General features: G+C 45.0%; 1 protein-coding gene across 1 annotated transcript in view; it reads right to left on the reverse strand.

Annotated features, from left to right (window-relative positions):
* Cdc42bpb (CDC42 binding protein kinase beta) overlaps positions 1–25,483 on the reverse strand; it is a 91,222-nt gene that overhangs the window by 44,871 nt on the left and 20,868 nt on the right. Inside the window, exons 2-4 of the mRNA XM_078050957.1 lie at positions 8,708–8,799; positions 5,008–5,091; positions 1,329–1,424 (exon numbers count right to left, since the gene is read on the reverse strand). Coding sequence (XP_077907083.1) covers positions 1,329–1,424; positions 5,008–5,091; positions 8,708–8,799 — 272 coding nt within the window. The remainder of the gene's footprint in view (positions 1–1,328; positions 1,425–5,007; positions 5,092–8,707; positions 8,800–25,483) is intronic.

A 25,483-nucleotide genomic window follows, 5' to 3' on the forward strand; every position in this document is an offset into this window, starting at 1 on the left:
CAGAGCAATGTGAGGAGACGTCTCCTGCTGGTAGGGCTGAGCCTGTCTCTCTCTCTCCAGCAGCCAGCACTGGTGCTGGAGACCTGGATATGCACCAGGAAGAGCTTCCACCTGAGGACACCATCTCCTGTGCAGCACTCAGGAGGCTCAGGCTGCAGGGGCCAAAGCTGTGGAGGCCCCAGTGGGGGTGCCTCAAGGGTCACAGGGCCCAGGATAGGCAAGACTGCACAGCTGGATAAGAGTAGAGGTCCCAGCCCTTTAGGAACCACCAACCTCTATGCCAATTTCTTTTGAAGACAGGGACGGTTAACTTTAACTGACCAACAAGAAAGGAAAACTAGTACCAGGTTTACTGAGTCAGGGGAATAATACTTTCAAAGATACTGAGAACCTTGAGTCCTCAGGATGGGCACACTGACCCAGAAAATAACATGGTTTTTATGGATATAGCCCAGAAGCATCTGCCACCTGCCCCTACAAGCAGGCCTAGGAAGGGACACTGGGAAGGTTTCTGTTATCTGTCTGAGGTCTGTAGGCATGTGACACCTATTTATAAAATAGTAAAAATCACAAAGGACTAATTCCCAGGGTCCTAGGAAGACTGGCTGAAATAAGCACAGCCTGATGTACCATACTTGGCCAGCAGACATCAGCTGCCATTCTGCGTAGCTTTAATTCCAAATAAAGAGCATAACAAAACATTTAACCTAATCCTAGGTGTTCAGAACTAAGGGATTCTTTTGATGCCTGAGAGAGATAAATAAAAGAAATCCTATCTTACTGGGCTTCTCATGAGCCAACCACCTCGTGACCAATGAGCTTCAGGGTGAAGAGATAAGTTAGCCACTGAGGAAAGGAAAGGGCCTCTGGCTCCTGCATGGAGGCTGTGGTGACAACAGCGGTTGTACCAGACTATAGAGGAGGTCCACACGGCCAGCAGAAGGCATTCTCTGACAGACTGCCCAAGGGATGGAGGAGGAGAAAACAGCTGTGAGGCCAGCCCTAGCAGTTCTAAATCCCCACAGCAGGTTCTTATACATAATTCAAATTAGAAAATGTTTCAAATCTTCAGTTTATTTGAATGTGATACACCCAGAGAACAAAGGAGTCCAATAATCTAGGGACTGCAGGAAAACAATACACCAAATTCCCCCAGCCCATTATTAACATTTGCACCTATCATTACAGTAGAACACTGTCCTCAGTTTTATCAAGTCAAACATTTCACATTTGAGAAAAGAGAGTTCCAAATATCTGTCTCAGTTTTGGGTGTGGCAAGGGCACAGTGAAGGTAGAGCAGAGGCCGAGGTGGCCGGGGACAGACGCACCAGGTAGTTCTCGTCCTGGAAGGCGTAGTGCAGCGCGGTGATCCACTGGCAGTCGCCCTTCACTAGCACATCACGCTCCTCCCGGAAACAGGCGGTCTGCAGGGATTAGGACAGTCAGTCTATGTCCACCTGGGAAAACACCCCACAGAGCAAGTTCCCAGTAGGGGGTCCCTCTGGAGACAATGCCTGGCCCCTGGCCTGTTACCCTGAGCAGCCTCTGCTCTTGTCCCTCCCTGAGCCTTAGCTCAGCAAGGGCTGCTGGAAACCTGCCCTGCCTCCCCAGGGCCTTGCCTGTGGCCCACATGAGGGTCCTGCCATCCTCAAGGGGGAGTCAGCAGGACCTTCCTAAACTGGACTCTCCAAAACACGGCCTTACCCCCTCCACAGGGACTGGGATGGTACCACCACATAGCAACCCTGTCTCACTCCCACTGCTGAGCAGGTGAGTGACTGGCAGGACAGGGGCATGCCTGTTTGCTTATCTGAAAATATGGTTTATTCAAAGTGTAATGAAATATGATCATGACAGAGTGCTGTTATGGAGATGGCCAGGAGTACCTTTTACCCTTATATGGTTTTAAGGAGGGAGGGGGAGGGGGAAGGGGGAGAGGGGGAGAGAGACACACGCACCAGCCCTGACAGGCACATGGCATCTACTTAAAAGTTATAAGGTCTTAGACTGCGGTTGTGGCTCAGTGGTAGAGTGCTTGCCTAGCACATGTGAGGCACAGGGTTTGATTCTCAGCACCACATAAAAATAAATAATAAAGTTATTATATCCATACACAACTAAGAAAAAAAGGTTATGAGATCTTTGGCAAAATTATAGTAAAGTCTCCTCTTTATTGATCACATGACATAATAAGATTTAAACACACTTCTGTTTCAAACTGTCAAAACTTAGAAATGCAAGTATCACTCTCTCACTTGAGTTTTCTATAAACTTTTTTTTTTCAAAACTTTTAAGACATTTTCCTTTCAAAACCAATGACGAGGTACACATGCCCCAAAGTTACTAATTAACACATGACAAAGGTCAACAGTCAAATGTGGAGACAAGCAGCCCCCTTTGTCAATGTTAACCTTAACCCAAGGCCTGGTGCAGAAACAGCTGAAAGACACTGAGCACTGGCATGCCTGGCCTCCTGTCTTCCAGCACACCCTCCACAAAGATATGGGGACAGAGTAGGGGGTCTTCGGCTGGATGAGACCATTGCTATGAGAGTCACAGCCAGTGCAGGAAACTACAGCACTGTGATGTCATTTCCACAAGGGGCTGCTCTCCGTGGCTTGGCATCTGCCCATCAACACAAAGAGAGAAGCTGGGCTTAAGCTGGGATCACCTGCACAGTGACCCATCAGCAAGAAACATACATATCATTCAGTATCATCTCATACAGACGGAAAGAGGCACACGCCTGTAATCCCAGCAGCTCAGGAAGCTGAGGCAGGAGGATCACAAGTTCAAGGCCAACCCCAGCAACTTAGCAAAATAAAAAATAAAAAGGGCTGGGGATGTGGCTCAGTGGTACCCTCTGGGTTCAATCCTCAGTACTGAAATAAAACAAACAAAACACCAAATAAATAACAGAGAAACTCTTAGTATTTTTTAATGACCAAAGAAGATGAAACAAAAACCCAGCCTAGTCTGACTATGAACTAACACAGCTTAGCAACTCTTCTGCCTGATCTTATTTCATCTATGTTTTTAAAAAGCTTTTTAATGTCAATATTGTAAAATGTAAGACTTAAAATATGTTTAATGATGAGGATTAGAAGACCAATTGCTTAGGAAGACTATTCCATGTCAACACAGGCTCAAGCTCAGTCTGTTACCTGAACTCTCAGATAGTCACAACCACTTAGCACACCTCTTGTCTTCTCCGAGTGAGCCAGTTTTAAGCTGGGTCTGTATAGCCAAATTTGAGTGGAAGCACCACACTGCTTTTTAAAAAATATATATATATCTTTTAGTCATAGATAATCACAATACCTTTATTTTGTTTGTTTATTTTTATGTGGTGCTAAAGAGGGAACCTAGTGCTTCACAGGTGTGAGACAAGCACTCTATCATAGAGCCACAACCCTGGCCCCACTGCTTTTTAAGACCTGCTTGCTGCCAGGGACACTGGGTCCAGCTGAGCACCTCCCACTCCTTCACACAGCACTAGCTGCTTTTCCCCCAAGGGAGAAGTGGCAGTATTTGCCAAAGTTCCTCCAGTGATGGGGAAAAGAGCCACACAGGGCTAAGGTGGCCAAACTAAAAGAAGCACAAGGTGAAGGAACAAGGATGAAAGAAGACACTGCGGAGAGGAGGAGGAGATGCTGAAGGATGTACATAGCTGAGGCAGAGTTGTGGAGGGACCAGTGACTGCACAACAGTGGCGTCTCAGTCAATCTACATAGATTTACTAGCAATAAACAATAAATGGGTGTAACTGGCACAGCTGAGAAGAGGAGCTACGTGAGGACAGGGAAGAACACACCCAAACGAATCAGACATGACAAGCCTGAGAGGCCAGTGGGAAGCTAGAGTGCCACTGCACTGAGTTCTCAGAGGCCAGAAGCTCAGGAGAGAGTGGACAGAAGCCAACCACTGTCACATGCCCAAGGTGGCACCTACCACTGGCAGAACAGGGAAGAACTCCAAGACAACAGAGACAAAGTTATCTCATGTGTCAAGGAGGGTGTAGGTAGTAGATGAGGCTAGGAACCACAAAAGGACCTTCCAAAAGGTGGTGGTAGCCTCTGAAAAGGGGACGGCCCAGTCATAGAACCAAGTCCAGACAGCACTGGAAGCAGGTCAGAGGCTCAGGTGACAGAGTCACTGTCACAGGCAGCACCTTCAAGGAGGGTCATGAGTCATGAGAGAAGTAGAGAGTCAGAACAGAGCAGCCATGCTGGCGGCTATTGGTAAGAGGCAAGATCAGGGCTGAGCACAGTGGGAACAAGGAAAAAGCACATCAAGATGGCCAAGTAGGGGAGTCGTGGGTCACTGGTAGAGCACCTGCGAGGCACTGAGTATAAATATAAATCTCAGCACCACATACGAATAAATGAATTAAATAAAGTTCCATCAACATCTTAAAAAAAAAATAAAAACAAAAACAAAGATGTGGTGCTAGGGTTGTAGCTCAGTGGTAGATCGCTCGCCTGGCACACATTTAGGTGCTAGGTTTGATCCTCAATACCACATAAAAGTAAATAAATAAAATAAAAGTATTGCGTCTATCTACAACTGAAAAAACAAAAACAAAACAAAAAACCCACAAAGATGGCTAACCACCAGCTATCCACGTTTGTTTAGAAGTTCTGCCTTCCACAGGGGAATTCAAAACACTTCTGCAGGTAAGTGGGCTCTAGACTATGCAATTTCTTTTTCATGTGGAGCAGGACTGCACTAAATGCCTAAACCTCCATGAATGTTTCTGTTTGTAGAAAAACCTGGTTGAAGGACTCAAGGGTGTGCCCTCAGGCAGAGTATCTGCAGGACACTAGATAGGAGGAGGAGAGCAGCAGGAGTAGAGGGTGCAAGGAGTCTCAGACTTGTGAGGCACCTCACTAAGCTGCCCAGGCTGGCCTGGAACATGCGATCCTCCTGCCTCAGCCTCCTGAGAGGCTGGGGTCCCAGGCGAGCCCTTGCCTTGGCTTATTTAGTTATTCTATACTGCACACTCACCTCTGCTCTTTTAAGCATCTCCCACTTGTTGAGAATTTTCATGGCGTAAATTCGTTCAGTGTTCTTCATTTTAACAACAGCAACCTATAATACAAATTTGAGTTTAACAAAATTTGTTAATGGAACAAAAATCACATCTATGGTTACAGTGAAATCCCAACTGCCCAAGAGACCTGGAAAATAAACTGTCAAAGAAAGTAAAGTTTCCTATGTAAATAAACATCGCCCTTTCATGCATCCAAAATTAGCTTTTACCCACACCACAACCTAGTACCACCTGGCTCTGTTCAAAAACTTTCATACTGAGCAATGGGTACAAGGAATTTCAGTCCTCTAATATAGGGCTATGCCTGGCGTTTTTCCTCTCACATTAAAAACAAACACCTTTTTAAAATTTGATCAAGGCCACAGGTTCTCCCTGCACAAGGGCCCATCCGTGTGTTCCTTCCTCCCCACTCCTGCCCATTTCTACCTCTCTCCCATCAGCCTCTGCAAGTACCAGTTGTTCATCTATTCTTGCTTTACAGGGCTAGTGAGGGCCTGAAATAACTTGGCAAATTCCCTTCTTTGGGCCTTGGGTTACACACACACACACACACACACACATTCATATATATACACATGAATGTATATATATATACATTCATGTGTGTATATATATATACATATATACATTCATGTGTGTGTATATATATATATACACACACACACACACACACACTCACACACGTGTGTATATTATACACATACACATATACATACATACATACATACATATATATATGGTTGTTGAAGGACCTTTATTTTTTTATTTTTTTTAAATTTATTTATTAGTTGTACACAATACCTTTATTTTATTTATTTATTTTTATGTGGTGCTAAGGATCGAACCCAGGGCCTCGCACATGCTAGGTGAGTGCTCTACCGCTGAGCCACAACCCCAGCCCGGACCTTTATTTTATTCATTTATTTATATGCAGTGCTGAGAATTGAACCCAGAGCCTCATACATTCTAAGCAAGTGTTCTGCCACTGAGCCACAACCCCAGCCCTGGACCTTGGTTTTTACCACTATACAAGGGATAAGAACAGGACTGGCCTCCTGCACTGCTGTGATGATTAGCTGAGTTATTGCAGGGGCACACAGCTGGCTATCAGCATGCTAGCTGTCAGCCAGGTCCTTCCCAGCACAACTCCATCATCACCTCTTCTAGGAAGTCCTCCTGGTCTTTTAGTCCCTGCCAGCTCGTGAATGAGCCTTCCACCAGTACCAGTGCCCACTGCAATGCTGCACATGACAGGGCACATTCCACCTACACCTGTCAACCACTCACTGGCTAAGGGCTTCTGGCAGTCAACATGCCTCCATGCACACAGCAGGCACGGACAAAGAGTTATTAAATGGAATTATCTACTTCCTGACCCTTCTACATGTCACAAACCACACAAGAATGCTATCAAGGGACTCGTGAGAGCTCACACCCCCTGAGCACTCTCCCTGCCAGGCTGGGCTCTAAGCAGTCTACCTGCACTCTTACCTAGTCCTCACAACAATCCTCAATGGTGGGACATTTAACAGCCACATTTTCCAGATGTGGAATTTGAGGTTCAGAGGCTTACATACTTGTCAAGAAGTGGCAGCCTCAATCTAAGGAGCATGCTTCTACAACCACCCTCTAACAGTGGTCATAATGCAGTATCACCTTCCCGAGTGACAATGAAGGGCATCCATGCCCTTATGTGTCTCCTGTCTTCCCTCTTCAAAACATCCTCTGGCCAGTGCAGCTGCAGTGCTCTGGATGGGCCTAGCCACCTCCTAAGTCTTGGCACCAGGCAGATAGGCATCGAAGTGTGCCACAGATGGAAGCTGGTGTTAATTTTAAAAGGCTTTTTCTGCCTTCTTACTGTATAATAAAACTCATACCTTATAGCATCAGCAAGCTACTTATCACCTAGAGATTTTTTATTTTATGTAGAGTTCAAAAGATTTTCCTGTGGCTCCTTTAAATGAAAATTTCCCTGTTGGTGGCAATCAAAGTCCCTGTCTGGGCGGAATGGAATGGAGTGAGGTGTTGTGGAGACAGAAAGGCACTTTCTAGGGAGGAAAGTGGGGATGGAACCCACGGCACTATGCATCCACTTGGTACTTATTACACTGGCAAACATGAGTCAGAGTGCAAACTGCATACTTAGATCTGTGCATTTTCTATGGAATTATATTTCAATCTTTTTTTTTTTTTTTAATTAAAAGGCTTTCTGTCCCAATAAACCGAATTTGGCTGGCAGTCCTGGTACTGAGAAAAACCCCAAGCTACACTCAGGTGGGGCAGGATGCAAAGAAGCTGTCCTCTGGAGACTGATCATTTCCCTGCCCCCACCCCTCAGATGGATGGTGCAGAGGGATGGGGTGGGATGGTGAGGTGGGAAGACAAGTGCAGGGGAGAGCATTCTTTTTGTATATTCTACTAAAGACCTGCAGATGAGGTAAGGGTGTAATGAGGTGACTTTAGCAGCAGAAAATATTCATCAGAAACATTAAGGTGCTGAGACACAACAGGCCTATTCAGCCCCTGTAGCCATAGGAGATACTGCAGAGCAAAGCAGCAACCACGCTATGTACTGCTTTGCTTTCTTCCATGTCTGCACACGAGAAACTATCCAGTCCTGCACAACAACTGCCACTGCCCACTCAGCACTTCCCGGTAATGTCAGAGGGTCTGGCGTCAGTGCTCTTGCCACCAGGACAGCAGACAGATCGTTTTCCTGTTTGGAGTTCCCTCAGTAACCACCAGGCGGCTCCCAAGCAGGTAGAGCCTAAGGTCAGAACAGGTGACCTTAGATGCACTGAAGCCTGGAGGGACCAGGGGAAGCTGCTCAGCAAGGCTGGATGCAGAGAGACGCCCTCACTTCCCTCTCTTTGCTTTTTAAAGAAAATTCCAAGTCATTTCTCAATTAACAAACTGATTTTTTGGGGGGCTGGGGATGTGGCTCAAGCGGTAGCGCGCTCGCCTGGCATGCGTGCGACCCGGGTTCGATCCCCAGCACCACATACCAACAAAGATGTTGTGTCCGCCGAGAACTAAAAAATAAATATTAAAAATTCTCTCTCTCTCTCTCTCCTCTCTCACTCTCTCTTTAAAAAAAAAAAAAAACTGATTTTTTTAAAACTTATTTACGTCTGTAAGAAACTGTGGTCCCTTGCCATAGTTGCACGGAGGCGCACAACTGTAATCCCAATGGCTCAGGAGGCTGAGGCAGGAGGATCTCGAATTCATAGCCAGCCCTAGTAATGGCAAGGCACTAAGCAACTCAGTGGGACCCTGTTTCTAAATAAAACAAAAAATAGGGCTGGGGATGTAGCTCAGTGGTGCAGTGCCCATGAGTTCAATCCCTGGTATCCCTCTCCCCCCAAAATGAGAGAAACTATGGTCCCAACACTATTGAGAGTCATTTGCCAATCATAAGCTTTCTTTCTTTTTTTTTTGCAGTGTTAGGGATGGAACCCAGGGCCTCATATACTAGGCAAGCACTCTATAATGAGCTGCACACCCAGTCTTCTTTGTTCTCTTCTTAATTCTGTCTTTCAGATTTTACCCATTCAGAACTCTCCAGAAAATATCAATGCATAGGTCCCCAAGAATATGAGTGGAGCTCTGCTGCCTTGGCCACAGAGGCAAATCGTCTAGTGAGGCTTCTCTTACCTCTCCAAAAGCACCTCTCCCAATTACTTTGATTATTTCAAAGTCCTCTCGATGAAGCTGCATGTCCTTCACCAGTTGCGTGAATGGTTTGGCTATAAACAACAAAAAAATAATATTAATAATTTAGTCAACAATTTGGCAACCTGATAACTTAACTGAGGCATACCAAGTTATACTTTAAAAAGTGCAAAAAGTGTTTACTTTTGAAATATTCAATAAGTGAAAGGTTTTAGAAAGTCTGTTTATGCTAATTAACGTAAACATTTATTAGCAACCACCCTGCAAAGTCTACTATAACAAATACCATCGCTATAAAGATCTGTTCTTCTTCCTGGTCAAAGCCAGGATTTACACTGAGAGAGCAACTGACAGGTGTGTCAGGTGTGCCTGTCTGTCCTGAGAGACAACTCAGCTGCTGGCCACAGAGCATGAGGTGAGGCAGCTCTGAGTGCCCCATATCTGTATTGCACAAGCCACAGAGCAGCTGGGAAACAGGAGGCACCTCCAGGATGACGGCAGGCCTGAAAGTGCCAGCAGCATCCCCTGTATCTATAAAGGCTCCCAATAAACCACGCAGGGTCTCTAATAGCCAAGTCTACTGCTTGGGCACTTTACTACACTGGCCATGTACTCTTTATCCTGATCCCTTGAAAGTAGTTCTGTTACTATCCATTTTTTACAAATGAGGACACCGAGTCAGGTGTCTGTGACAGTGTGCTAGGTTGAACAGTGTCCACTAAACTGTGACTTTATGGGAAAATAAGGCCTTTCCAGATACAGCCAGGTTAAGGTAGGGTCACATGTTCAAAGAGAATGGCCATTAAGTCCAAAAAATAAGAGAGAATGTGGACACAGAGGCAGAGGAGGGGAAAAGCCATGTGAAGATGGAGGCAGAGTAGAGAGCAGGCAGCCTCAAGATAGTTCATGTCCAGGACCGCTGACCACCAGGAGCTGGGACAATACAGGGCAGGATTCTTCCCTACAGTCTTTAGGGGGAGCACGGCCTACCCACACCTTAACATTGGCCTGCCTGCCTCTAGACCTATGAGAAGAAAAAAATCTCTGTCCTTTTAAGCCCTGTAGTAGTTTGCGGTAATTTGTTTCAACGGTTCCTAGAAACTCCTATGGAGAGGTCAGGAACAGGGTATGTGGCAGAGCCAGGTCTAAATCCATGCAATCCAGGTCTGGAGGCGGTACTGTCTTGATCACTGTCCCTCATCTTTTACACCTGTCTTTATTTTCACCTTCAGGTTTCATATCCACGTTTTACGTTAACTTCTATTTGTTCTATATATTTCTTTTTCAAATTATCCATTACTTCAGTTTTGCAAAATATTACCATTGAACAAAACTGGGCAAGTCATATAGAATTAGTCACAACAAATCTAACTTGTTTTGTTTTTCTACCAGAAGAGAGCCTGGGAAGAGAAGGGTGCCAATGTGTGTGGTACATGGAGACACATGCAATATTATTTCTTAGTATTGCATGTGTCTCTAAAATTATCACTCAAAAAATGTGCAATCTGACATTTTCAGGGCTTTTAATTGAGCTCCACATTATTAATTTAATTCTGTATCTTTTTCTCCTTAAACAATTACTAAGTACCACTCAGACTTCATCACCAGTTTCACTGTCCCCAGCAACAATAGCAGGAGCAAGGGAAGGTTTTTGGTGCCTGTCTGGTGGTGAATTACCAATTCAGGGCCCACCATTGTCATGAATGTCTACTGGCATAGAGCTCAGGAAAACAGAACACATAAGGCCTGGATTATTTAAAAAAAAAAAAAAAAGTGGCTAGAACTTAAAAGGTCATCCATAGTTTCTCCCTATTTCTTTCAAATATCACCCAAAATAATCATTCCCAAAATTCCTAAAAGAAATAAGTCTTTTAGCCAATCGTACCTTTCATTTCATTGTGGAGAAAAATAGTCACAACAAATCTGACTTGTTTTGTTTTTCTACCAGAAGAGAGCCTGGGAAGAGAAGGATGCCAATCAAATATGTCACAAGCCACATGTGGTACAAGGAGCAGAAAAGCTCCCTGTGGCAGTGGTACCACCAGCAAGCACCCTGACTTTCCTACAAAACCCCCAAGACTCACAGAACTTGTTATTAGCTGTGGCTTAAACAATGCAAACCAGGCAGCGACATCCAGTGATCAAAGAAAAGTCATCTATCTCTGTGCCATGAACCAATTTAACTGGCCACGTTCCCATTCTAGTTCTTGCTCCTAGAACTTCGCTTACATGGGTTGTTTTGGTTATTTATTTGTGTGTGTGTGTGTGTATTTTGCTTTTATTTTTCCTGATTTTCATGTTTTATACTACTCAGTAATCACTTTAACAGATCCAAGAGCTGAATTGACACACCAAAAATTTTAAATCAAGTGTCTACTGAACTGGTTAGTTTTTCTAGCTGGCACATACCTATAATCTCAGCTTCTTAGGAGGCAGAAGGCAGGAAGATTTCAAGTTCAAAGCCAGCTGGGTAACTTAGCAAAACCCTGTCTCAGAATAAAGTATAAGGTCTGGGGATATTGCTCAGTGATAAAGCACTTGCCTAGTATGTGAGAGGTCCTGGGTTCCATCCCCAGTACACACCCTCTCCCTACCAAAAAAACCTCTTGTATTTGTGTGTATATTTTTTTTAGGTGATATATTTGCAATGAGCATTTTCTTTCTTTCTTTCTTTTTTTTTTTTAAAGACAGAGATGAGAGAGATGAGAGAGAGAGAGAGAGAGAGAGAGAGAAATTTTTTAATATTTATTTATCTTAGTTCTCGGCAGACACAACATCTTTGTTTTGTATGTGGTGCTGAGGATCGAACCCGGGCTGCATGCATGCAAGGTGAGCGCGCTACACTTGAGCCACATCCCCAGCCCATGCAATGAACATTTTCATTCATACTGATCTTTTACTATTTTAACTAATTGTTAGAATGAAGCTCTAGGAGTCTCCAAAATGCACTGACGTATTTTATGGTCCCTAAACTGCCTTCCAAAACATACCTCAACGCCATGCACTGACACTGTCCACCCTCCACTAATACAGCTCCTTGACACCTAGAGGCTAACACTCTCTCAGGTCCAGCTGTAGGCCCCATTGTGTCAGTCATCAAACCACGTCACCTGCTCAATGATCACAGCTGGACCTTCTCAATGGTTGTATGACCGTTTTATTTCAGCTGTCAGACATAATAGCTAAAAATGCTATTCTTCCATGTTGTAGCCTCTTTTCACCTCAATTATGCTAGTTTTCACTTTATAGAAATTATTATTTTTAATAAAATTAAGTTGGTTCCTTTCTCACTTTATTAAGGCTTAGAAAGTTATCAACCCTTTGAAGATCTCAAATTCAATACTATTTTCTGCTGCATGGCTTTTTATAATACCTAACCCTCTAGGCCACCTGTTGTTTAAAGCACTCTGTAGTAGGGTAAGAAGTGCTGGCCTTGATTCTTCCTTTAAACCATCTGCACATATCTGAGTGGTCTTAGGAAAGTGGTCTGACTATTTATCCCTACTTGGGCAGGAGGTGGGGGACACACTCACTGTGGGGTCTAGGGAAAAACCCTGGCTTCCATTAGGAGACAAAAGAGAGTCCTAAATGTAACATTTGTAGCTGTGCCATCTTAGAAAAAAGTCACTTGCTCCTCTGGGACTAGGCTTCCTCCTCCACAAAATGGCAAAAGCTCTTTCCAGGGACTCATCAGCTGTACAGATTAGGGAAGTTACAACAGAAAGTAGCTTGCACCAGGGCTGTGATGTCCTTCTTTGCCTCTCTCCTCTTTTCACATTAATTGCCCTGAAGTTACTTGGTTTTCCATGTCAAGCTTTTCTCCTATACTTCTGACAAAACACTTTTTGTTGCTTATACACTGTAACAGTCCTGAACAAGTGTCCCTGAAACTGGTAGAAGTGGATTTATCAGGGCCAGTCTGATAAAGAGGAGAACAGCGGAAACAATCTCAATAACAAAGATAAAAAGATAAACTACAAAATCGAGCAAAAGGAAATCCACATGGATGAAAGCTAACTTCTAAAAATGGAGGCACTAAAAGAAGAACCCAGAAGGAAAAATCTAAGGGAAAAACATCATTTTTAAAGAACACTTGATATTTTCAAACATTTCTGATGTCACAGTGACAACACTGTGCTGACGTTTAAGTATTACTAAGACTGCAGTAGCTAAAGCCAGAAGAGACAGTGACAATGGCAGACCAACCCACTAATGACACAGGGACTGGGCGTAAGGTCTAACTAGGAAAGGTGATAAGCCTGGCCAAGAAAGATGGATGGGGTGCAGCAGGTGGAAAGGACAAATAGGGATGCTTCCAATGAGGCCGTTGATCAGTGTCGACATGATATAAGGTGATCCTGCCCTCTGGGCTGGAAAAAGCCAGCAGACAGAAACCACATCAGACATCTGAACAAAGAAAACATGAAGAACTCTAAGTTCCTTGAAAGAAATGAAAAGGGGCACACTAAATGATCTCAGACAGCAGACACAGGACCCACTGCCCTCAGGACGAGGAGGTGAAGGAAGTGGTCGTACACACTTGGCAAAGGCCCTACAAAGCTGAACTCAGCCCCTGAGGATAGGGCAATACTGGCCAGTCCTAGAGTCTCTAAGCGCAAAGGATGGGACTCGGGTATCAAGAAGGAGTGCAGACCCTGGGTTCCAGAGGGGACTGTAACAACACTGTTCAACAAGTGTGGGGAAACTTTCAAAGCGAAACCAGCTGCCTAACACTAGAAGGAACTTGGCTGAGAGGATAAGGAGCTGCCAGGTGTCAGAGAGAAGAAATGGGGAGCTGTGACCTGCCTCCTCCTGGACTTGCAGGCGCCTTCTAGCATCCTCTCTAGGCCAAGTTTAACAGGAAGCAAGAGTCAGAGAGCCAAGTGGGGGTGAGCAAGCCAGGTGGGGGAGGAGAGACTGGTGTATATAGAGGCCTGATCAGATAAACACATAGGTGATAAAAGCTAGACTCCTCACTGTCAGAGAACAGTGCTATGAATAAGGGATTTGCATGGTTGAGTGTGTCCTCACTGTTGGCAATATATAGGTACAAGGAGAAATACACACAAGCATAAACTGGTATGTGCACACACATGGCCCTAGCTCATCTGTCGAGAGCCTGGTAGGAGCAACATCCCAACAACAAGCACAGCCAGTGCCAGGTCTTGGTTTCTCCTTGGAAGGAAACAGAGCTCCTCTGGCAAGTCCAGAGCCCAGTCAGCAAAGTACAAGGTGAGCCTGAGGCACCCTGCTGTGCAGACAAGCTCAGTGGTGGCAAATCAAAACAAACACTGACTGATAGATCACAACCCAGCAAAGGACACTGGCAACCCAAAGGAGTCTGTACTAATAGCAAGCAATAAATTTTAACATCTGGTGCACAAAGTAGACCTCATCAAAACACCTGTCAATCACAAGTCAAAAGGGTGACTACATCAAAAGCTGACAGACACCACCTAAACTGATTGACCGAGCAGCCATCATCAGTAACATGACAAAGCAAAATTGACGCCACCTGACAGAACACAATAAAGAAAATGCAGCTTCACTTCTGTGACTTTCCTACATGTCAGGTAACTCCATGTAGGAGGAACATGCTCCAAAATGACTGGTCAGCAATTTCCAAGTGCCAAGGTCATGAAAGCCAAGGAAAGACTAAGGAGCTGTTCATGCAGAATGGAATTCAGGACACAGACAAGGTCACACAGGAGGGGCCCTGCACTGATCCTTGGATCACACAAGATGGTGTGAGGAATCAGTGCCAGCCTGACACCTTTGAAGACTACACAGTAACAAGCATCAATATGAAATTCCTGGTTTTGTGGTCACATTGTGGTTATGTGAATATCCCTGTTTGTAGGAAACACACTGAAGCCTCAAGGACAAGCAAGTATAATGTCAGAATTCATTCTCCAGAAGTCTGGAGATGAGAACTCTTTGTTCCGTTATTTGCAACTTTTCTTTAAGTTTGAAACTTTTTCAAAGCATGGGGGGGGGGTTTAAAGAAGTTATTTGTTGCAAACTGTAAAATAAGCAGTAGAGGTTAAAGGTGGAAGGGGAAAGAGCCAAGCCAGCCAAGTGTATACAGAGAACCAGGTGGCTGCGGGCCAGGCTGAGCCCAGATGCCCCTGGCTCCAGGATGGATGCTAGGGGGGTTTTCAGCCCAGGCACTTTAATGAAGGAGACTCAGTTTACTGAACTGGGAAAGACCCAGAGAGATGGCAAGTAATGGTGGCGGTAATGGAGTAAAAACATCACAGGTATTGCTATGGTGCCTGCAAAGGTAGAGACCAAAGTGGGTTTTTTGTTTGTTTTTATAGTGAACTGCTGTCTTGTATTTTCACAAAAAGATCACTTTTGAACCACCAGCTTACATGGTGGGGAAGAGGTGAGGGCTGGAAGGGGAGAGGCATTATAGAGCAACCGAAGGGCATGCAAGAAGGAAACACAATGTCCATCTTTTCTAAAGCCATTTTTCAGTCTGCTGATAATCACCTAAATCTAGAATCTGGGATGCTCTTCAGAATACAAATGCTACAAAATTTTATGAATTACACCCACTGGGGTACAACATCTCTTGTCATGCACATATTCTTAAAAACATTCAGATGCAAAGCAAACCACAACAATCGAAACAATTGAAAATCATTAAGGGCTCATTTTAAATACCATTTATACAGAGATTCTCTTAAAATACAGACAATTTGGCTGGATGTGGTGGCTCCTGCCTATAATACCAGCTACTTAGAAGGCTGGGGCAGGAAGATGGCCATGAGGCTGAGGCCAACCTCTGCAATTCAGTGAGACCCTGTTTCAAAAATAAAGTTAAATTTTAAAAAGCAATGCTCTGTGGTGCATTGCCTGCCTAATATGCAGGAGACCTTGAATTTAATCCCCACTGTGTGTGGGGGCAGGGAGGTAGAGAAGACTACAAATATTATGGGTAGCTTGAAGAAAACTGCCCAGCTACAATACATGAACTGGACTCTCAAGGTGATAATGAACTTATAGATTATGAAGTAAGACCAAACATAACTATTTTAAATTTTACAAAGAATAAAATGAACTCTCCTTCATATTCTATCAACAAATATGAAATGATACTGGGTTAGTAAATATCTACCAGGCAAATGCTAAGGATCCAGACAGACAAGGCCCCTCTTTAGCTCAGAACAGAGCCAAACTGGTCAGCTGGCACCTTGCAGCTACAGTCACAGGCAGGCAGGGGTAGGTGGGGCTGCGACACTAACCTTTACCTAAGGCTTCGGGTGCAGCATCTGGTGCCTTCTGAAACACCCAGATACCACCTTCCTCATCTTTTTCTGGCTGTCTTCCTCACTGACATAAGTCCCAGGAGGGCAGGTCTACCGCACCTGGTTGTCCACCACTCCCCAGGCACCTGGCGTGAAGGTGGAGCTCAGTAAATACAGTCCCCTGTGTATGCTATCTGTAACGCTCACAATGACCAACTGTCACAAAGAGGCTACCTTCCCCTCAAGGAGGGCTTGTTTTTTTCCTATAAGAATATATTGAACATCTTGGGACAGTTTTCACCCCAAAAAGTTGAACAAAAACTCAACCGTAGCCCTGACCCTAAACCTAATCCTAACCCTAACCCGTACCTTCATGACGCAGACCCCATTGAACTTCTCTTAATGACCTAAAATCTAATGAATTCAACACTCAAGGGTTACCACTGTCAAACATAATGTCCAAACTGCAAGGAAAATTAGAACCTAGTACTCTCTTCAAACAGGAAAGGCTTTGCCAGGAAGTGAAGGTGGAAGGAGGACCTTTTGATGAAAATCATCACTGTGAAATGAGAAACTGATGACCCCTTTATCTCCTTCTTGTTTACCAAGAAAGGAAATAAGAGTAGAATAGCTGGATGGGGGCAAGATAGTCAGAAGAAGGAGGGCTGGGGCTGGGTCCCAGGGCAGCAGCCCACAGGAAGGCAGGAGAGATGTCCCACTTCCCTCTCTCCAGCTCCAGCTGTTGGCCTCCCTCTGGATTTGGCTGGACTGTTCCTCCCACCCCTGTCTCTTCAGTTCTTGCCTCAGCAGCTTTGTAGTCACATCAATACATTTAGACTTGGAAACAGTCTTAAAGATTATCTGGTACAAATAACACATTTACCATGAAGATCAGGAGCCCTAGGAGCTGGGCTGGGGCTCATGGCACAGTGCTCGCCTAGCACGTGTGAGGCACTGGGTTCGATCTTCAGCACCACATAAAAATCAACAAAAACGTAAAGGTATTGTGTCCATCTCAACTAAAAAAAAAATTTAAAGAATTTTAAAAAAGAACCAGGGGCCCTAAAGGCCACTGTCATGCAGAGGGCAAGAGGGACAAAAGTAAACTTCACTCAATGGCTCCCACACGTGAGAATACTTCCCCTTTCAACAGTCACTCCTGCTCTGGTCCCTTTAAGAGAGCATGTTGAAAACTGCTCAAAGCAGTAACCGCAGGGTTGACTAGAGCATAGGGCAACTGGGGTGGGGGGGACCTAGAGAGGACTTAGTCAGGCCTCAACTGGCAATAGGCAGCAAGGACCCACACTTGCCTGGTCCTGTGCTGGATCCTTCTGCAGAGAGATTAAGGCCAGAACAGCACCAGGGGCTGGCCAGGGAACACAGCCGGCAGTAAAATGAAGTGGACAGGTTCACCTTGCTGAATGTACAGCTAAGGCTCCTATGAGCACAGGCTGAGGGTCAAGTTCTTGGCCAGCCTGAGAAGGAAAAGCAAGTACTCCACAGACCCATTTTAGAATGAATTTACAGTTCCAAAACACATCCAGTGTGTGTTAACCTACATAAAGTTTCTGGAAAATGTGCTCAAATTAAAAAAACAAGTTCTCTTGTTTCAATAACTAAGATGTTTTACGAATTGACAGCACTCTCCATCACAAGCAGCCAGGTAGTCACGAATGTGTCATCAGGAACCACAAGTTGGAGAAAATGGACTCTTCCAGAAGCATCTAGCAAAGCTCTCTAAGTTCAAACTCTCCCACTCAGGCAGATGGCAGAACTATAATGCTTATAAGGACAGACATTAAATTTTAACTGAATACAACATGAGATTTTAGAAGACTGAAAAGAAATCCCTTTAATGATATTCTGAGACAGAAGCCAAGTGGGGTTCAGATCAGGCAGTGAAAGTACAACAGCCAGGGAAGGGAGGCTGCACCCAGCCAATGCCAGACTAGGAAACCTTCATTCCAAGCTGAGGCTATGGCGGGAGGATGGGGATACCATAAGCCTCACTTACACTTGTCTCAAGACTACAGGGGCTGGGAATGCCTGATTTCCTCTTTGCCTTCTCTCAAACCAGACACATTGAATGTTTCTCCATTCTTTCCCATTTGTGGGCTTGCTCTGTCATTACCAGAATAAAATCCTATGGCCTCACCTCTGCCTATCACTCTGAGGTGTTCTGTCATCCTGTTGGAAGGTGGTCTGTCCCCACTTGAAGCCCCCAGTCAAACAGGAAGCAGTTCCCAGTACTCCTGGGAACCATATGCAGCACTGCCCTCTGGAAGTCCTTTGGCAAAGCAAAGAGCCTATGCAAAGCAACATAACCTTCACAATATAAAGCCAGGTCCCCTGCTGCTGTGAACAGAAACACGTTTTAGTTTAAAATTTATTGCAGGGCTGAGGGTAGAGCACTTGCCTAGCATGTGTAAGGCCCTGGGTTTAACCCCCCAACACCACAAAAAAATTTAAAAAATATGTACATGTATTATGTATGTGTACTCACACACAAACACATTCCAAGTGTATGACAGTGACTTGAAGGACAGAGCCAATGGCATCATTCAAGTCACAGAAATGCTGCAAAGGCTTTATCACAAGGACCCCACTCTTCTTGTTGCTACACAATAATGTGGCCAGCTTCCAGGCCACCTCTTTTGCGAGCCACTAGGAGCATCCTGTCTACCTACATCCTAAATGTAAGAAAAAGGAAAATCAGAAGTAAAGAATAAGTGCTAGTTAGCCAGTGGCTGAAGAGCTTAGAGAAGGTTTAAATAATTATTATTATGGTGTTTTTACAACATCTATTTCACTCTAGGTTCCCCAGACCAAATGTGGCAGACCTACAGTGTATCCCACCCAGCAGGTCACTTGAACTTAGAAGTCAGGCTGCTCCACTGGCAGCATCTTCCTGTCAGCCAGCCACATGATATGCTGCCAAAAGTCAGGCAGGTACAACTGCCCTGAGTATAAGGGGGTGGTTTTAGAAATGGAATGCCCAAATTCAGAGCAGTGGAGGCAGCAACACCTGGGAACTTGGGAGAAGGTGAATCTCCTTATCCTTCTTGGGACCTATGGCACTGGACCCCAGGAAGGCTGTGTTTAACAGACCCTCAGTGTCAGCCAGACACACACTCACATTTGAGAAACTCTGGGTGAGGAACAGAGCTACCCAAGATCACCACTACTGAATGGAAGGTACATCCTGTGCAGCAGGGGCTAGAGCCACTCCATCATTGAGCATGCAGCATACTTACCTGGCCTCTCTGAGGTTGTCTCCTCACCTGCAAGCTGGAGCAACAAACAGCCTGCACCTCAAGGATCTCACTGGGTGTACTCAGCTAGGTGAGCCCCACAAAGTGTTCAGCTCTGTCCAACATAGTAAGCTCTCAAGGATTACTGGGTCACATTTTGTCTGAGCAGTTATGTTAGTAAATATGTCACATTTGACAATAAGTAAACAAACATACCACAGAATCCAGCCAATTCACCAAAGAAGGTGCCCTGGTTATAAACAAGCACCTCCAGGCAGGTCACAACACAGTGGACACGTAAGCACCACATAAGAACTGACACGGCATACCCTGAAAGGGCCCTATGTGGGTGGGCCCTAGGGGTGGCCATTGTTGAAGAGCAGCCCTTGGGCAGCAGGGCTACAGTGAGCATGGCACCTCCAGTGGGCTAGATCAGGGGCAGGCTGTCTCTGATCCCTACCTAAATCAGCATTTCTACTGCCTTCCCACAGGCTCAGAGTGTGAAGGTGACCTGCATCTGGGGTGAGGGTTCTAAGGGAGTGGCAGGAGCATCTGATCATTCCACCCACCATCACATTTCCACACAGGTGGCTACTTTCCTTGTTCTTTGTAAATTTGGAACATGAAAGGTCACTGAAAGTCACATCTCTGCCACTGCTGCCTACTTCCTAGCCTTGCTCACAGGCTTCTCCTCACAGTTGGGCAGAAGTAAAGTGCAGTCACTGAAGCCATGGGTGGAAGAACACAGAAGGGTCTGTTACCCCACTGTTTGGGGGAAAATGGGGTAACTTTTGAAAAAATGCCCATTTTCCCCTATAGTAAGTAGAATTTTAGATTTAAGAGTTTTAATTCTCTATTGTTTGTTTGACCTCATTTTAATGAGACAGGTCCAAAACAAGCCTCAGCAGTGCACAAAAAAGAAACAGTGACACCTGGATGTGGAACATTTCCCACACATGTGTACCAAAAGACCCAGAGCCGCTGGGCTGCCAGCAAATGGAGCCAGGAATCAGCGTGTGCACTGAATACGCTCCCCATCTGCCAGTAAGACAAGTAAGGCCCTGAGACCCCATTGCACAGAGCTGCTTGGCCCCAGGAGGATGTGAATAATGTGGGCCCTGGGCCCTTCTCCTAGCGCCGTGGGCGGTCAGGATGCTCCTAGAAAGGCACTTGGCAGGAGTGGCAAGGAACATAGTGCCCACTACCTACCGAGAGGGTACCAAGCCTCGCCAGAAAAGCCATTTCCAGCCTCCCTGAATCTTCTAAGCTACATTCTGCTTTGGGGACAACAGGATTACACCAGCAAGGACAGATACAAGGAAAAAAGTCCCAGGTTTCTGTACCCTCTAATGTAGGCCATGCTAAAATATAACTCAGCAAGAAACATCATAATTTAATATGGCATCTTGACTGTTTCTTTCACTAAAATTTTTAGGATGAAGTCCTTGTTTTTTCCAACACTGTTTAACTTTCTAAGGCCTTTCAATAATCTTTCTAGTTTTTCTCCAAACCACAAATCTCCCTAGCCCTCTTCACCTACATCACCCTTCAAATTCAACAATCAAGAAGAAATGTATCATCTGGAATCACAGTCCAGTAGGTCAAGCTCTGGGGACGAACCTGGAGATGCCTGCAGTCGCCTTCTTCCAGGAAGCGTCACTCAATAATGACCCAAGGACCCGGGCCCTGCTTTCTTCAACACTGGAGCTGAGGAGCAGGCTCCTGTGCCGAGTTAGTTTAGCCCACAGTCACTGAGGAAAGCTCCCAGGGCTCCCATACCAGACCCACCCAGGTTAGCAGAGGGCAGAAGCAGAGCAGATTGGGAGCCAGACGAACACCAGAGCATCTCTAAGGAGTCAGCCTCAGGAGTGCATTTTATGGCATGGGAATTTTATCCCCATAAAGCTGTTTTAAAAAGACAGAAGAGAAATAAGCAGGGCTGGGGATGTGGCTCAGGCGGTAGCGCGCTCGCCTGGCATGCATGCGGCCCAGGTTCGATCCTCAGCACCACATACCAACAAAGATGTTGTGTCCGCTGAGAACTAAAAAATAAATATTAAAAAAAAATTCTCTCTCTCTCTCCTCTCTCACTCTCTCTTTAAAAAAAAAAAGAAATAAGCAGGAGGAGAGTTTTTTTTTTTTTAAAGGGGAATGCGGAGGAGAGAGAGAGGAGGAAAAGCTTTGTGAGGATACAGCTTTTCAAACCAGGCTTGGAGTCTTTTTACTGCATTGGGGGTGGTGCTGGGGGGGGGCGGGATGTGTTTCTAAGGGGATGGCTCAGGAAAGAGCAGCACAAGCGAAGGTAGGAAGAAGGGAACCACAGAGTCTGAAGAAGCCAATCAGGCAGCCACATGGCAGATACAGGGAGAGCATCTGTACCTCTCAGGGAGCTGACATGGGGTGTGGTATACTGACTGAAGTCTGTGTTGGGTGAACACATGACCAATTCGATAATAAATAAAAACACTTTGCAAACTGCAGTACAGCATTAAAATAATGGGTGTCACCGATTCAATAACTACTTACTACCTACCTAATCAAAAGGTGCCAGCCAGAAAGCCTCACTTACAGATGTTGAATATTCATGAATCAACTAAACCAGTATTTAGTTTTGCCAGGAACTGTTCCAGGTAGTGGGGATAGACCTGTGAGCAAACACTTGCAAAGAGTTCACATTTCAGTAAAGACGGAGAAGAAACATTAAATGGAAGGAACACATAGATTGCATAGGAAGGAGTTAGCCTTGCAGCTAACAGAAAAGGTGGGGATGTGGGATGACATGGGGGGGGGCAGAGCGGGACACATACTGCCAGTTGCCCTGTAGGGACAAAAACCATGGACGTGGTGAGAATGGGCAGACCACCTGTATTTGAAAGGTAGAACCCCTAGGTATGCTGCACAACTGGCCATGCAGTGTGACAACTACCCAGTGCACTGGTCTGAGTGACCAGGAGTGTGGAGTTAGCCACAGCTGGGATGGGGAGGGAATCTGCAAGTGTGGATTCCCCAAAGAAGCCTAGGTACAGTATACAGTAGGGCTGAGGTCAGGAGCCAGAGTCACCCAGGGAGTCAGTAGAGATAGGAGAGACCAAGGACTGAAACCTGGGGTGTCTGACACCAGAGAGAAGAAGGAACCAGGAAGGTGGGGGGCTCCTTCTTGAAGGCAAGTAGGGACTGAGACCTACTGGTTTCTGCCATGGAAACTTGACAAAAGCAGCAGTTTTGAAGGATGTGGAGAGACAAAAGTCTGATTAGACTGAATTTGAGACTGAGAGGATGGAGTGAGGGCAGCAAGGGGAGACAATTATAAAGTTTACTGCAAAAAACACAAAGTGTTTTTGCAACGGCACACACCTATAATCTCAGCTACCAAGGAGGCTAAGGCAGGAAGATCACCACCAAGTTAGAGGACAGCATTGGCAATTTAGCAAGATTGTCTCAAAATAAAATTTAAAAAGGGCAGGGGTGTTGATCGGGATGTAGCTTAGCAGTAGAAGGCTTGCCTAGCAAGTGAGAGGCCTGAGTTCAATCTCCAATACTGAGAAGGCAAGACCCACAAAGTACAGATGAGAGGCTTGCAAGCATTTTCACCAAATGTTTGTTTTTAAAAAAAAAACCAAGGCATTGGTCTTAGAATAGAGGCAAAGTCAGTTCATTCCTAACCTGGCCAACACAGACAACATCAGACTAGCCAACTCACCCAACCAAGTGAGTTGTGACAGATCACAGTAACAAGCAGCTCATTTCCATGTACCTAGATGCCAACAATAAACCATCACATCAAATTCTAGGGTTTCAAACAAACTTCAAAAGGCCATCAGCAGAACATAGCCACCTCCTTAAGGGGAACCCTGATGGCCCTCAATCTGCCTGTGAGGGCTTGTGAGCAGATGGTGCCTCTCTAGGCACAGCTCACCTGCCGTGGTTCCTGGCTCCCACAGCAGGAAGTTCTTTAGTGAGTAGCTGGTTTCCGGACACCAGTAGAATAGGAACTACACACACAGATACAGCCAATTTTTTATTTGGTATAAATCAATGGTTCTACTCACTATTTTTTCTCCCATTTTCTTAACTTTCATTACTTTGAATAAAAGTTAATTTTTTTAATAAACATTTTCTTAATTAGTTGTCAATGGGTTTATTTATTTATATGTGGTGCTGAGTCTCAAACCCAGTGCCTCACACACGCTAGGCAAGTGCACCACCACTGAGCCACAACCCCAGCCCAAACAAGCTAATTTTGATTAAAAATATATATATATTTATAAACACACAATGTTACTAAGCCAACTACTAGGATGATACGTACATATTTTGGTAATACACAGATTTCACAGAACCCTAAATGGAGGCATTCTGGATCTTATAGTGGAGTCGGGACTCTCACTAGTTCAGCAAAATAGGATGGCAGCAACGCTAAAGAGATGACTCTCTACAATTCCAAATCTTGTTTGGGAACTAGATAACTGGAATTGTGGTGACTGACCAGTTTCCCCCACATTCTACACAGTTCTTTTAAAGGCATAAAGCATCATTACAGACTGTTCCCCAAAACAGCAGGCAGCACCAATGGGGGACAGGCCCCATCTCTAGAAGAGCAATGTGGGAAAGGAGGTTGGCCTCTGCGAGGGAATGGATGAGAAATGAAGAATGACCTCCTCCCTGCCTCCCAGCAAGAGGCTGGGCCATCCAAATATACATAGAGAAGTCCCCCACATCAGAAGGCTGGAACCTAAAGGAAGAGAACCATTTGCAGCTCTTCCTCCCACAGTGCCTTGCGTAGAGAGGTCTCTGCTGCTAGATGGAGGATAGACGAGCTCTAGGCTTTGGCCACTGGAGATCCATTGCAGAATAAGACTGCCTCTCTTCCTGTTTCTCACTCTGGGACTGGAGACTTGCTAACATGTTTCTAGTGGACAGTAGTCACAGGACTTATGACAAATCACTGATAACATGGCATTTACTAAAGACCCTCAATCAAGAATAACAGTAAAGTACCAGTTCTCAAAGCATCAGCAAATTAATATGATTCCAGGGCAATCTTCATTTCAGTAATCCAGAGAAACTTTGATAATCAAAAATGTATACCCACTAGTTAGGGTTAATCCAAATTTATAACAAGGCCCTTCTTGTCTGACAGGCATGAGAAAGCAGGACTTTGACTTAATAAAATCTGCTTTTTACTCTTTTATGTATAAGCATCAAACCCACCCCTTTGCTGATGGCAGCTACCACTTTCTGAACACCTACACTATGCCAAGGATGTCATGTACAATCTCCAAAACATGCAGGACAGATACCATCCCTTTCTGAAAATTAAGCCAGCTGAGGAACACAGGCCCAAGTTCATAACACATAGTATTTTTACCCTTTTGTTATTTGTTTCATATACATATATGATTTTTATTGTAATATCAAGAATTTTACAACTGGGCACAGTAGCACACACTGTAATCCCAGCAGTTTGAGAGGCTGAGGCAGGAGGACCAAGAGTTCAAGCCAGCCTTAGCCACTTAACAAGCCCCTAAGCAACTCAGTGAAACACTGGCTCAAAATTCAAAAAAGGGCTGGGGATATGATATGTTTCAGTGGTTGAGTGATCCTGGATTCAATCCCTAGTACCTGCCCCCCAAAATTAACTATTTTTCATGTTGTCCTTAACTTCCGACTAGATAGTCTATTATCAAAGATGTTTGTATGCCATTGTTATGAATTCAGAGAAGCAAAGTATTTTCTACATAGTAGAACAATGGCCACCTCTCATTTTGAGCTAATCTTCTGAGGACCTGACAATGGCAGTCAGTGTCCTTTCAGTTTAGGTGAACCGCATGGTTCATGTCCTTTGAAAACTGGTAATCCAGTTTCTCCTCTAAACATGACGCCTGACAACCTTCCATTTCCACATCTATGGAGGCAGCTTGGGGGCTACCACAGGTGTGCCTAGGACCTAGGAGCTCTGTCCCAGGCAACACCAAGAGGAGGCGTGAATGTGTCTCCAAAAAAGATATACACAGGACTGTCCACAACAGCTCTGCACCTGTGGTCAGAAACTGCAAAGAACCCAGAAGTTCACCAACAGAAGAACAGACGCTCTGTGGTGCTCTCACGACAACCACTATCACCACACCTGAGAAAGCAAGAACAAACTCAAGTCATGCACAACAGGGTTGGCCATGTCTGGGAGTGTGGTACGAAACCAAGGAAATCAGACACAGCACTGCACAATTCCAGTGCTCAAAGCACAAAAACCAGAC

Source organism: Ictidomys tridecemlineatus, chromosome 5 (assembly GCF_052094955.1).
Source record: "Ictidomys tridecemlineatus isolate mIctTri1 chromosome 5, mIctTri1.hap1, whole genome shotgun sequence".
Lineage (NCBI taxonomy): Eukaryota > Metazoa > Chordata > Mammalia > Rodentia > Sciuridae > Ictidomys > Ictidomys tridecemlineatus.